Consider the following 14,668-nt stretch of genomic DNA (forward strand, 5'->3'; position numbering starts at 1 on the left):
ACATCATTCTAACCAGTACAACACCCTACCACTGATTACTTCTCATCAAGAATATCTTTTCTCATCAATTATCATTCAACTATTTTACCACGTGTCTGTTTTGTTTATATGTGTTCATAGGGGGACATATATGCATACATTCAAATATGGAGGGCAGAGGTCTGCATCGGGTGTTTTCAAACACTTGCCATCTAATGTTTTTTTGTTAGTCAGGGACTCTCACTGAACCTGGAGCTCATTGATTTGGCTGGCCAGTGAACACCAAGAATCCATTTAACTCCATCTTCCCAGGGCTGAGGTTACAAATGAACTCACCACTGCATTCAGATTTTTCTATTTTTATTTTTTAAATTTACTTTATGTGTATAAGTGTTTTATTGCAGACTAAACTATGATTGTTTAATAAAGAGCTGAGTGGCCAATAGCTAGACAGGAAGAAGTTAGGCAGGACTTCTGAGGACAGAGACGTATCAGGGAAGAAAAAAGGCATCATTAACAGCCTGGTGGACATGCAGGAGAAGAGGTAAAAAGCCATGAGTTACATGGCAAGACATAGATGAATAGAAATGGATTAATTTAAGCTATAAGAATTAGTGGGTCAAGTCTGAGCTATAGGCTAAGCTTTCACAATTAATAAGTTGTTTTGTGTGTGTGTGTAAGAGACAGAGACAAGAGACAGAGAGAGAGAGAGAGAGAGAGAGAGAGCGCTGATGGCCCAAAGAAAAATCTGCATAATATTTTGTCTGCATGTGTGTATGTACAGCACATGAGTGCACTTCCATGGGGAGGCCAGAAGAGGGCATCAGATCCTCTAGAATGGATGTTACAAAGGATAGGAATTGACATTAGATCATCAAGAGCAACAAATGCTCTTAACTACTGAGCTATTTTTTCAGCCCCATCCTTGGCTTTTTATGAGGGTTGAAGATCCTAACTAAGGTCCCCATGCTGGGACAGCAAGCACTTTATTAACTGGAGTTATAGATGGTTGTGAGCTACCATGTGGGTGCTGGAAACTGAACTTGGGTCTTGTACCAGAGCAACAGGTGTTCTTAACTGCTGAGCCAGCCCTGCTATTGTATTTTTAGATCAACATCCTGTCTCTTTAAGACAAGACTGGAGGCTAAGTATGGTAGCACATGCTTGTAATTCTAGCACTGTACCTAAGGACAACCCTGGATCCATAGTGAGACAGAGAGAAAATTAAAATTGCAAAATTGCTTTGTGAGATTATGTATAGGACACACATACACACACACGCCTAACACACATTTCAATGTATTCTTTCTTCAGTTTAAGCCTCAGCTTCTTTTTAGCTCTCACGAAACTGTTCACCAACCAAATTTATATGAACGTCCACCTAAGGGCTAGAAATAAGCCATATGAAACAGCTCAGCAATTCACTCTCTGACTATCAGGAGTCTGGAGCATAATTTCTTTTCAGTTGCACATGGCACAACTGTTTTAGACCTGTAGTCGAGCCCTATTGTTATTTAGATAGCTGTCTGGCAGGCTCTCCTGCAGTTCTTATCTCTGAAACAGAGCAGCAGCCCTGCCACAATGCCATGCATAAGTTATGTTGCGGCTTGTTCATGATACTGTCTATGATGTCAGGGGCAAGGTCGGGTAACAGGCTGGGAGATCCTATAGTTTGGAGCTGTGTGCAAACCTTGGTGGCTTCCTGTGGCTATTACTGAAGGAAAGGTGAAACTGGTTATCTCATTTGTGTGGAGAGTGCAGTCTTCCCACTAAGGTAAGGAAAAGTTCCTACCTTCTAGACCCTTGCTAGTTCTCTGTGGATGGTTATGCTAGCTGGCCCCAGGCATTTCCCTCATTGTCTCCTCTTTTCTTTTTCTCTTGTTCTTCCTTAGGCTAGATTTCTCCTCCTACTTATTCTCTCTGCTCACCAGCCCAGCTTACCCTCTCCTATTTAGCTACTGGCCATTCAGCTTTTTATTAGACCTTTCAGGTGCTGCAGGCAGGTAAGGAGAAACAAATGCAGCACATCTTTACATAACTAAACAAATGTAACATATCTTTACATTGTTAACAAAGGCAACAGAAACAAATGTAACACACCTTTGCCCAGTTAAAACACTATTCCACAACAAACCCCAGCATTTGGTTGCCACTGATCACTTCTTAAATTGTGTCTCTTTTGTGTCTTGCTCTGTTGTGTTCTTCAGGACCTGACTTGTGTGTTTGCCCCCTCCCCCCTTCATATGTTTCTGCTAAGCCACAACCTATCTTGTATGAGTAAGGTCTTTAGTATAAACCTTAAGTATCCCTTTAATATTTTATAGATTTTCCACTTTATAGATGCAAAACTAGGTGAACATTGAATCAAGAGAATATTTTCATATGTCAACAAGCCTGAGCTTATGGTGTTGTGATTTCTGTTCACAGACCCTGGAGATGGAGTCTTTCCTCTGGGATGACTTTGGCCCTTTGATACAGAATAGGGCCATGGAGCAAATCATTACACCAATGACTATCCAGCTTTGTCATCTGCTCATCTCGGTGGAGAGGAAAGATGTACAGAAAGAAGCACTTGCCTCCGTGCAAAAGGCGGCAGAGGACCTGGCCAATGCTAGTGCGGAGTTTGTGCATGTTGCCAGCAGGTAATATTTTCATGGAACTTAAGCCCATTACCCTGACAGATTGGCAGACGATGAAACACATATGTCAAATCTGATTATAGTCTTTAAAGCTTTGGGGGCTTGTGGATGTAGTTTAGTACCTGATAGCATACGAGAAGTTCTGGGTTTCAGCCCTAGCACTGCATAAACTGGATGTGGTGGTGTGCACCTATAATCCTGGAACTCAGAAGGTAAAGTGTGGAGGGCCAGAAGTTTACGGTTTTCCTTGGCTACTGATGTAGTCGCTATTCTATAGCTGTAAAGAGACACCATGACCAAGATGACTCTTATAAAAGAAGGAATTTAATTGTGGGCTTGCATACAGTTTCAAAGGTTTAGTTGGGAAGTATGGCAACATGCAGGCAGACATGATGCTGGAGAAGTAGCTGAAAGTTCTGCACCCTAATCCACATACAGAGAGAGAGAGACAGAAACAGAGAAACGGAGAGAGACTCTGAGCTTGGAATGGGTTTTTTGAAACCTCAGAGCCTACTCCCAGTGACTCTTTCTCCAACAAGTCCATTAACTCCTAATCCTTCTAATCTCTTCAAATAGTGTCACTCTCCAGTGACTATGATTTCAAATGCATGAGCCTGTGGGGGTCATTCTTATTCAAGCCACTACAACTACATAGCCAATTTGACTCCAGGCTGAGAGCTATATGAGACTAGGTCTCATAAAATAAATGTTTTCTGGGGAAAAAAAAAGGCGTGTGAGAAGTAAACTAGTATAAGAATAGATGTAGATTGTTTAGTTTGCTTCTCTGTTGCTGTGATAAAACCCTGGCCAGTAGAAACTTGGCAGAGGAAAGTGTTGACTTGGATTAACAAATTTTATAGTTCATCATCAAGGGAGACACTCAAGGAAGGAATTTGGAGACAGGAGCTAAAGCAGAAACCATGGAGTGACATTGCTTCTTGGGTTGCTCCCTTGACTTGCTCAGCTACATTTCTTAGACTGCCCAGGTCCCCCTGCCCATGAGTGGCACCACCCACAGTAGGCTGGGCCCAACTGTATCAATTATCAATAAAGAAAATTCTTCAGTCCAGGTCCCTCTTCTCAGGTGTGTTGTTGACAACCAAGATTAGCCACCTCCGCTATGGAACTGGGGCAGGGCCTTAACATCATGTGACTCCAGTTAGGTAAAAAGAAAAACTATAGTGAGAAATAATGTAAAGCATTTGTTATAAATTATGTATAGGAGCTGGAGAGATGGCTTAGCACTTAAGAGTGCTTGCTGCTCAATCATGACCCTAAGTTCAGATCTCAGAACCCATGTAATAACATTCACACACAAACATAAAATAAGTTATGTAGAAATTTGTTAACAGAGTGATTTTGTACTGATTTAAACTTTCCAATAAATTCTGGATTTCCGATAATGCATTTTTTAATCACAAAAAGTGCAGTAAGTTTTGAGAGAGACTAAATGTTGTTTGTGTTCACTGCAATATAAATGCCTTTGCTTATTGTCTGTTCCTGACAAGATAAATTATTTATACAGAGAATTATCAGTGTTCATTGCCATGGGAAACAGTCCAGCCCTCTTTATCCTAGAAGAAAAGTCATAATAATGAGCACTTGGACTTGAGTCTGGCTCCAGCATCCCTGAGCAGTTCCCAGAGAAAGCCAAATGGAGGCAAGAAGCACACCCCACTAAGTGTTGGGCTGGCAAGTTCCTGTCTTCCTCTTCTGGACAAGCTCTCAGGGGGCCAGAACCTGCCCATCAGCTGCTGTCAGTGTGTGCCAGTGAGAAGAGCCCAGCACAGGGATATGTTTCCTCTTGCTTAGAAACATAGCTTACGGCGAACATTTAGGAAATATGTGTGAGCAAATAAAGAAAAAATATTACCTGTAACCTAGAGACAGTCATTCTGAGTATTCAAACACATACTTATCCCAGATATTTTTCTTTCTCTTTCTAATTTTTCCCTCCCCATCACTCCACTTTTCATTTTTTAGAAACTCTTATAAAAATATCCCTGTAGAGGGCTGGAGAGATGGCTTGGCAGTTAAGCGTGTGTTCTGCTCTTGCAGATGACTGAGTTTGATTTCCAGCACCCATGTCAGGTACTCCACAACCACCTGTAAGTCTAGTTCCAGGGAATCCAGTACCTTAGTCTCTATATACACTGCACTCACTAGCACACACACACACACACATACACACACACACACAATATATATATATATGTATGTATATATATATGTCTTTAAATAATATAATAAGATGAATGAAGAAAATGTGATAAATATACATATGCATACAAGAAAATATGAAACATATAGACAATAAAATTACATTTTATTCAGCATAAAGAAATTGTAACATTTACATGACAATGGAATACACTAGTAATTGTTATTTGAAAAGAAATAAGCCAGACTCAGAAAGATAAATGCCATGTTTTCTTTCACTTAGATCTAAAATTGTGTGTGTGTGTATGCTGTATATACACATATGTATGCACGCCTGTAAGCTGTGAAACTAGAAAGGGAATCTTGAGAGGGAAGGAGGAGAGAAAGAAAGAAGGTAGTGAAATATATATGACATGAAGACAGAATGGAGGAGTGTTTGGAGGATCCAAAGAACAGGGAGGAGAAGGGAGCATCATGACAGCAGAGAGAGAAGAAATGAGTTACAATGACACCAATACTTTGTACAGTAGCTTGAGTTAATTTAAGATGTTTTTAAAGCCTGTGTGGGTGTTCCTATCCATATACATGGTATACCTGTACGGACACATGCATGTTTGCGCAGGTGCATGGCATAAAGCTGTCTACACTGATAAGCCGCATTCATCCTGGCTCAAAGCCTGCTCCCAGTGACACACTTCCTCCAACAAGGCCACACCTACTCCAAGAAGGTTACACTTTCCCTTACCATGGTGACTAAACATTCCAACATATGTGCCTATGGAGGTCAATCTCATTCAAACCTCTGCAAAGCCTAAAGAAGAAAACCAAAACTGGCACACATATGCAAAACTCACCCTGGACTCTCGCTAACACATGGCATTAAGTGTCAATGATCTTGCTTGCGTTTCTTGAAGATGGTTCGGTTTTTACTGTAAGCTTGTGCAAAAATCAGAGCTACATTTATTTTCATAATAAATAAATAAATGTTAGTATTAATATTTTTCTGTTGTAAAACACCTGTCCCCTCTAATGCCGAGAGTCAGTGAAACTAAAAACTACACACTGTGCTTCATTTTTTAAGCATTGTCTATCTTACACAGTCACTTGGTGGCTGTGATTTCTGAAACCTAAGTACTTTGGTGGCACAGTGAAAATAGTGTTTATATTTCTATATATAGTATAGCTGAATAGTAGTAACTAGCACGCTGCATAAACTTTCTGGAAAATAATTTTTTTTTTAACTTTTGAGAAAGTGTTGCTATATAGTGTGGTTGGCCTACACTGTATAAACCAGGCTGGCCTGGAACTTTCAGAGACCTGTCTGTCTTGGCCTCCCCAGTGTTGAGATTTAAAGCATATGACACAATGCCTGCCCTGAAATTACTCCTTTTAAACATATGTAGAAATAATCTTATAGAGTAGGCTGGGATTTCTTTTTCATTATTTTAAGGGGTGCGTGACAATTTTTGTCACAATTGTTTAAGTGTTTAATCATTGACTGAGTAGATTGCTAGTGAAGATTTATCTAGAATTACATGGATATATCTCCACTGAGAAGCATCATCCATACATCCCATACAGCTAATGACAGATACACAGTGGACATTTTGTTTAAAGGACACAAAGTAGCAACAGTCGGGGGAGTGAATCCAAAACCATTTACAACAACACAGAGTGAGTTAATAGTAATAGCTGATCATTGACAGAGTGAAAGTCTGTATTAGTTGCTTTGCTGCAACTTAGGGAAAAAATGATATATTTCAGCTGTGGCTCTAGAGAAAGAGTCTGAACAACAGAACTAGGAAATCATGTTAGCAGGCAGCTGGAGCTGGAAGCTGAGAGCTCCCATCTTCAACAACAAATACCAAGTAGAGATCACACTGTGCTGGAATGAGGCTATAAACCCTCAAAGCCAGCCTCCAGTGATATGCTACTCTAGCAAGGCTGCCCCTACCCTAACAGGGCCACCAAAGAGGGACTAGGTTTGCAAATACCTGAGCTTATGGGAGACACCTCATTCAAACCACCACAAAGCAATGAACATAGCATTAAATTAGACTTGGGGCTGGAGAAATGGCTTCAGTTTGATGTTGTAGAAATGCTGTGTGATCTTGGTGGAAGTCTGCATTAGGAAGGGCAGTATAAACAGCATTTGGCTTGCCTGGTGAGAGCTATCATGTGACCAGCCTTGTAAAGAAATCCTGTAGCTTCCAAATGTTTCCACATTTTCTCCCTGCTCCCCCACCCCTTTTTGCATGTTTATGTGCGTGGAGCATGCATGCATCCATGCACATTTGCATGTGTGTGGGTTGCAGGTATGTGTGCATGTGTGTGGACATGTGTATGGAAAGCAGATCCTGACTTGAGTGTCTTCATCCATCACTCTCTACTTTATAAACTGAGGCAGGGGCTCTCACTTGAATGAAGACCTTGCTCATTCATCTACTCTAGCCAGCCAGCTTGTTCCAGGAAAGCACTGTCTCTGTCTCCTAGGCCCTGGGACTACTGGTAGGCTGCCACACCCAATCAACATTTGTGTGGGTACTGAGATCTGAACTCGGGTTCTTATGCTTTAACAGCAAGCACTATTACCCAGGGAGCCACCTCCTCAGCCCCTGGTCTTTACATTTCCTGTGTACTTGGAAGTCTAGATCAACAAAAGATGACTTTCAGAGAGCAATGAATTCTTCCGCTAGCTTAATGTTCTCCTGTCCATTGTCAGCTGCAAGACAGCGCTCTTCAGGTTAAGAAGGATGCTAATCTGGACTGTTCTCCATCCCTTATATCGATCATCCTTACAGGCAGGTTCATCTTCAAAGGGAAGGGACTGGTGTATGATGCCAAGGATCAAAACTTGCCTCCAAGCACTCTGCAGAAGGATCATTTGATCTTCACAGGAAGTCAATGACCAACTCTTGGCATGTTTAAAATGAAGAGCTATTTCAAGTGTTTGTGAGAATGTGTGGGAACTTGAACTCTCTCATTGCTGATTAGAACACAGTATGTTGCAACTACTTTAGAAATTATTCTCTAAAAGTTAAATGTATACCTGTTGTTATTAGGTATGCTGATATATTGGGTGTGGTATCACCACAATTGGGCATTTCTCCAAGAGAAATGGAATTCCATGTCTGCACAAAGACCAGGGCATGAATATCCACAGCAGTGTTCTTTCTTTATAGGTTCATGCCCCCCAGTCCTGGGGATTGAACTTAGAACCTGGCACCTCTGGGCAAATGCTGCATTACTGAGTTAGATCACCAGACTTTTTATCTCAAGTTTTAAAGCAAGTTCTCTGTAAGGTATCTAGGCTGGTCCACACATGCTGTGATCCTCCTGCCTCCACCTCTCAAATAGCTGGGAATACAGGCATGCACCACCACACCAAGCATGGTGGCTTTATCTTATTTCTAATAGCAAAGACAGAGTGGCCTCAGAATTCTTACCTGAAACTCTGGAGACCAGAAGACGCCAGGACCATTGTATTCAGGTTTTTTAGAAGAAAAGCCTGAGAACCAGAATTCTCTACCCAGATGCCTGTCATTAACCTGTTTAGCCTAACCGTGTGCCATTTGTAAAGGAAGTATAGTGAGGCAACAACTCTAATTCACAAACTAAAACACTTGAAGAAAGTATGAAGTGAAATTTTTTTAACACTTTTTAAAAGAGAACTTATTTATTTATTGTGTATAGTGTTCTGCCTGCAGACCAGAAGAGGGCACCAGATCTCATTGTAGATGGTTGTGGGCCACTATATGATTGTTGGGAATAGAACTCAAGACCTCTGGAACTCAGGACCTCTGGAAGATCAGAAATGGCTCTTAACCTCTGAGCCATTTTTCCAGCCTGGTTTTTTTCTTAATTCAACATTGTGTCCTGGGGAGAAGTCTATGGCCATGAGCACAGTTGTCAAGGTTCACTTCAATGGTTTTGTACCTTCTCTGTACCCTTGTCTCCGGTGGTTCTTTGGTGTTAATGCTATAACATTGCAAGTACAATGTGTCTGTCTATTCAGGCTGGCGGGAGACTCTGAGGAGGAGTGGCTTAGGGAGGAAATGCAGCCAGTGGCTGAGTCTTTGATGCTCTCTGGAAGGAACATCCTGATGGTAATCCAGAAGCTCCCCCTGCAGCCGGAATGTCAGCGCCACTGGGAGGAGCTAGTGATCGCTGCTCAGCAGATCCTCGTGGACACTACCAAGGTGAGGCTCCCTCAGAGCTGCCTGGCTGTTTGTCTGCTGGAGAATACACATTGCCACGCAGTTCCCAAGGAACTCCTGAGTATCTCTTAATTTGAAACCTGCCCAAGTGCTTGCCAAGATCCCAGAGTTCATGACCGATTTAATTAGAGCTAAATTGAAGCTGTAATAGGAGCCAGTACAACCCCTTGGTTTCCAAATACTCTCAAATTTTTACCCTGACACACATTCCTTGCTAAATACATCTTAAATTTATTTTGGAGATTTTATTTATTTGTATTTTATGTGTATGAGTGTTTGCCTGAATGTGTGTCTATGCACTGCATCTGTTAAATGCCCGAGGGAGGTAGATTGGGGTAGAGAAGGTCATAGGATACCCTAGCATTGCAATTACAGACAAGTGTGTCCTCCTGTGGATGCTGGGAATCAAACCCAGGGCCTCTGGTAGAGCCATCTCTCCAGCTCCAGATTGGGGTATTGCTACTGGTTCAAATGCATATTCCCGGAATATTTTGCTGTTGTTTGTTGTGTGGTTTATTGACAGATATTTGCACAGGCGGTATTGGAGCGTAGTTGCAATGGAGTAGAGGAGGGTGAGAGGCAGAACCAGAGGGGTTTGGGCACCTGCTGGTGGTGAATGAAAGGGAGGCTTTTGGCTTGGGTACCAGCCCTAGGGTTAAGGAATGGATGGAACTGTCCCAGAGAGGCGGGGTCAGGCTAGAAAAGCTGTCTCAGAGAAGCCCTCCAGCCTATCATTGTCATCTAAATAACACTCCATCTTTGAACAGTTCAGGGTAGACCCCACAGTAAATATGGAGAGAAGGCAGCTGCTTCAGACCTCTGCTTTACAAAGAAATGCACACACTGCAAACTTCCAGTACTGGCGTGTGCATAATGCCTGTATTTGGTTACAGTCAGGTTAACTGACAATGTAAGGTCTCCTAGGCTTAAGCTACATGGCTCCAAGAATCTTTGGTCATCTTCAAGTCTCTTTCCTGTGACCGCTCCCAGCAGGTCTTGCTCCTTGAAGACAGAGCAATGGCGAGGAAAACCGTGCTAGCGGCTGGTTGGTGCCTGACATTCCTGGAGGCTCTGGAGGCGGTGGAGGACGCCCCTTCGCTGCGCGCCTCCATCGCTGACCTGGCGTCTGCACTGCTGCGACTGGGCGGCCTGACTACACGCTGGGCCCGGGACGAACGCCTGGGTCGAGTTCGCCACCGGCTAGGGTGCTGCATCCCAGCGCTGCTCGCGGCCGCCCGGGGCCACCTCCGGCATCCTACTGATCCGCAGGTGGTGGCCTCTCGGCGACGCGTCATTACTCTGACCAGACAGAGTCTCGGAGAGCTCCTGGCTGTGCTGCAGCCCAGAGTCTCAGAGCACGGTGCTCGCTCTCAGAATGGTGCACTGGCACGTTGTCTGCAGAAGCTGCGACAGGTCCTGGAGGAGCCCGGGCCAAGCCACCTGCGTGGTGGGCTGCTGGATGCGCCACTGGCCACCGTGGTATGGCACTGCCTGCGCCTCGCCGCCTGCTCCGCGCCACAGGAGAGGATGCACTTAGTGTACCATTGCCGCCAGCTGTTGCAGCTCCGTTCCCGGGTGCACCGGCCTCCCCAGCCCATCCCAGGAACAGAATGCATAGCTCTGAGGGCTGCGACGGACACGCTCTGTCGGGAAGTCCGCGCTGGATTACTGCGCCAGATTCTGGATACTTTCACAGATACCCAAAGTCCTCTAGAGAGGCTGGTCCAGGCCGCCTTGGCGACTTCCACCATCAGGTCCAGGTGCAATAGCGAATCCTTGGCCGAGACTCTCCAGCTTCTCCTTGATGCTTTCCACAACCAAGCCAAGCAAATGATCCGAGTGGCACACTTGGTCTGGGTCTTCTGCCCCCAACAGCAAACTGGCAGAGATGTGGAGGCTGCTGTGGCAGGTCTTTGGGGGCTTGTGGTCAAAGCCAAGGAACTCTTTTCACAGAGTCCCCAAACACATGGCCTGGATTGGAGCCCTGTCACCCTGCAGACTCTGCTGGAGGCCTGGGCCAGGGAATCCCAACACCTCTTGGCATGCTTTGATGTCGTTCTGGATATTCCTGAATTCCTGAGTTTGTCCATCCAGGAAATGACTAACCACTTGGACTTGTACACAAGTGGAGCATCCAGAGAGTTTTCCGAATCTGTGGCATTCCTGTGTGGAAGAGCCACACACGTGGTGCAGGTGATGAGCAGGTATGTGGGTCAAGACCCAGATCCCATTTTCCGAAACGGGATGAGAGTCGTGGTTCACCAGCTGGCACAGTCTTCCTTGACGCTGGCTGCGGCCACTGAAGGTGGGGACAGCACTCAGGACACCGGTACCTTTGTAACCATGGCAAAACATCTCATCTATTCAGCTCAGCAAGTCCACGAGGGGCTTGATGGGACCAACCACCCGGACATTCTCAGCCCGCTCCGATTCCAAGTCCAAAGGTTTGACATTGCTAAGGGATGGCCTTATTTTATACTCCCCAGCTTCCAGCATCCCACAATGAAATCCCAGCTGGTACCTGAGTTAGGGGAAAGTGGCACGAATACCTCTTTCCTAGCAGTAGAACAACTTTACTACACAGTGGTCCCCAGCACCTGCAAACGGGGGTGTGGCTCTCCATCCCTTGCTGTCAGCGAAATCATCAGTGCTGCGGAGAGCCGGGATCATCAGGTAGTGACCTCATCCGGCACCAACAGGCCAGAGCAGGAGTCCACTATGAATACAGCCCAAGAAATCCAGGCTGGGGAAGAACCCCTGTGGCCAGGGAGGATGACAAGACTACATGAATTCTCAACAGTAGTACCATTGATTACTGACCTAGCCAGGGAGGAAGTCCATAGCACAAATACTAGACGAGACAGTCTCCTGGAAATGGCTTTTCAGCAATCTGGGAGGACCAGGGAAGCCAGGCAGGCTTTGGTAGCCAGGGCTGGTGACTGGTACCCTCTGTGTCAACAACTATTTTACCATAACCTAACGGCTGAGTTACCAGGGAGCATGGCAGCGTTTGTGGAGCTTCAGCAGAATTTGGCCTCCATGGTTCAAGTAGCAGCCAAAAGTGGCCCTGTGAATTTGAAAGAGAAGAGCCCTGATCCAATAGGGCACCCAGGAATGCTTTTCGAGCTGCAAGGCATGTTGGAAAAAGCAGAGATCCATGCTAAACAGCTGTTGGACCAAGCTGTGTCCTCTGATAGTCTCCAAGCCCCCTGGTCAAGGGAGGAGAATGTTGACAATGAGTGTCTCCTATGGGCAGTGGCTGTCCAGGACCTGATGCAGTGTATGGGAAGACTCAGTAGGAGACAAGGGCTGTTCCTACTTCCCCTGAAACAAGCAGTAAAGAACCAGCAGGGGTTGCAGGAAGGATTAGATCAGGCAACAGATGTTTCTCAAAGGCTACAAGACGCTGCAGCACTGTCTAGTGCTCTGTGTGCAGATGAGCAGGTAAAGGGCGAGGTCTCCTTTTTGTGTGGGGAAGTTCATGTACTCACAGATGCCTTGTTGGAGGTGGCACACATCTTGGTCTCCTCCTCCAAGCCTTGCCCCAGCCTCTCCACACGCTTTGAGCTTCTCTGCTTGGAGCTCAGCCTCCAAGCCAAGGCCCTGACTAGCTACCTGAGCAGCATCAACACTGTCTATGAGGACATGTTCCAAGATGTTGACAAGAGCTCTCCGGCAAGGATGCTGTCTGTTATCCAAACTGTGCAGGGAATCATAGCAGGAGGCCAAGAGTCTGCATCCTTCCAGGAAGACCTTCTTGTGTCTTTAGAGAGCATCCTCATGCTCACTAAGGAGGTGGCCGAGAGAGTCCCTGTGCAACAAGAACACCCAGAGAATCAAGAGTTGCATATGCTGGACTGGCTTCGGTGGGAATGGGCAGCCAAGGCCCATCATGCAGTGACTCAGCTCCAGGCCTTGGAAGGTGGTCACACTGAGGCCTGGAGACTCCTGGTCCAATGCTTGAAACCCAGGGAGGAGCCAGCAAAGGCCCTAGAAGAGGATCCCGTCCAGCTACAGCCTCACTGTAAAGAGGGTGCAGCAGGTACCACTGCAGGAGACAGTATAGATTCTCAGGATGCTGTTCCCAAAGGCACCCTCGAAGGCCCAATGGGGACCTGTGCTGATGAGCAAGCCACCACCAGGACCACCACAGTAGACATGAGCATGGTAGGCTACTTGGCATCTTTCATCTATCTCACCTGGACCTGTTTCCTAGCAACTAAAGAACTTTGCACATTCCAGAGACTCAATGCCTATTACCACATATATAATTCACACAGGGCAGATAGCACGGGCAGCCTCTAAAAGCCTAAACTTGGAGTTCAGATACCCTAGCCTGCAGCTAACCCTGCCTTGCCCTTAGCAAAATCACAGAGAATCCTCAGCACCATTTAGACTCCAGCATTCTAGTCCTATAGAGGACTAGTGAGTGAGTCCCTGCAAACACATTTCCCTTCCCTTAGCACCAGAACTAGTGCCGGTGCTTTCACTGGCTTCCGTGGAGCCTTTTCTTTTCACTTTAATTGACCTTTTCTATGACTGCCAGTACTCAGGCTGCTTCAGCCACTCTGACCTCCTCAGATGTCACCTGCTCCAAAGTGACAAGGACACAACTAGAATCCTTTTATTAGGGAGGAAAGGGGTTTATTAGAAAGATGCTAGGTGTTAAATACCTGCCCCCCCCCATATCTGTTTCCTTCTAGGGCAAGACAGGGCACTTAGGCATTAAGGATCTGAAAGATTGTATATTTCTACTGACCATAGCCAAAGCCAGTAGGAAATAGAACATCTTAGCAGGACTGCAGTGGTCTCCCTACAGATACACTTCATCCAGTGTTTGTAGCTCTAGAGGTGGCTGGATCTGGGTGAGTGGGGGCCGACTAAAGTCTCCTGCCTTAGTCCACTTTACTTAGAGCCTCAGACAATTTATACTCTGAGGGTTAAGGAAGGTCACCTGAGTGAAGTGCTCATGAGTCCAAGCTGTACACAATCACCAGGGGAAGCTGAACGAGGGGATACACATTTTTCCTCAGAAGCTGTAATGAATAATCGGAAGTAAACTCACTCCCGTGTGCTATGCCCGGGAGGAGCACAACAGCACACCCCAAAAACAAGTCTGCGATTTTGAAGAAACTGAGGTCACAAGACTCTTGCTCTGTTTTCTTGGAGTTCTCCCCCGAGCACTCAGGATGCCCCTTGCGTGGCCGCACTCTTGGCCATGTTCTGACAATCGCTTCATCTATGCCTTGGTGACCTTATGGATGGATGAGCAGACTCTCCCAAAACTCCATCCAGCTTTTCCCAAGATAAAACTGACCACACCACACCATGCTTTCAGCCCTGCCCTTATTGGCCTTACTTCTTTTTTCTCATCAAAGTGTCACTTCTACAAAAGCGGACCCTGTGCCCGAACCAACGGGGAGAATAACAGACACCATTCCCCTGTGCTCCAGGCTCCTCTGCTCATCTCTCAGTTTTATAAATCCAAATGGCTTTCGGACTCTCTCTCCTCTTCTGGGGCTCTCCGCAGTCATCAGCACACACCTAATGCCACTCACCCACTGACTTGCCTTCTGTTCCTGTCAATGCAGCAGAAGCTTCCCCCATAGCTGCAAGGGCAGTGTCAGGGCCACTCAAGTCAGAAGACTCTGAGGACAAGACAACAACACACTC

The 14,668-nt window shown here is 45.6% G+C and overlaps 1 protein-coding gene across 1 annotated transcript in view; it reads left to right on the plus strand.

Annotated features, from left to right (window-relative positions):
* Nucleotides 1–14,668, plus strand: part of LOC127221273 (uncharacterized) — a 30,348-nt gene that overhangs the window by 4,803 nt on the left and 10,877 nt on the right. Inside the window, exons 3-5 of the mRNA XM_051183159.1 lie at nt 2,407–2,621; nt 8,794–8,977; nt 9,989–13,162. Coding sequence (XP_051039116.1) covers nt 2,407–2,621; nt 8,794–8,977; nt 9,989–13,162 — 3,573 coding nt within the window. The remainder of the gene's footprint in view (nt 1–2,406; nt 2,622–8,793; nt 8,978–9,988; nt 13,163–14,668) is intronic.

This window comes from Phodopus roborovskii, unplaced genomic scaffold (assembly GCF_943737965.1).
Source record: "Phodopus roborovskii unplaced genomic scaffold, PHOROB, whole genome shotgun sequence".
In the NCBI taxonomy this organism is placed as follows: domain Eukaryota; kingdom Metazoa; phylum Chordata; class Mammalia; order Rodentia; family Cricetidae; genus Phodopus; species Phodopus roborovskii.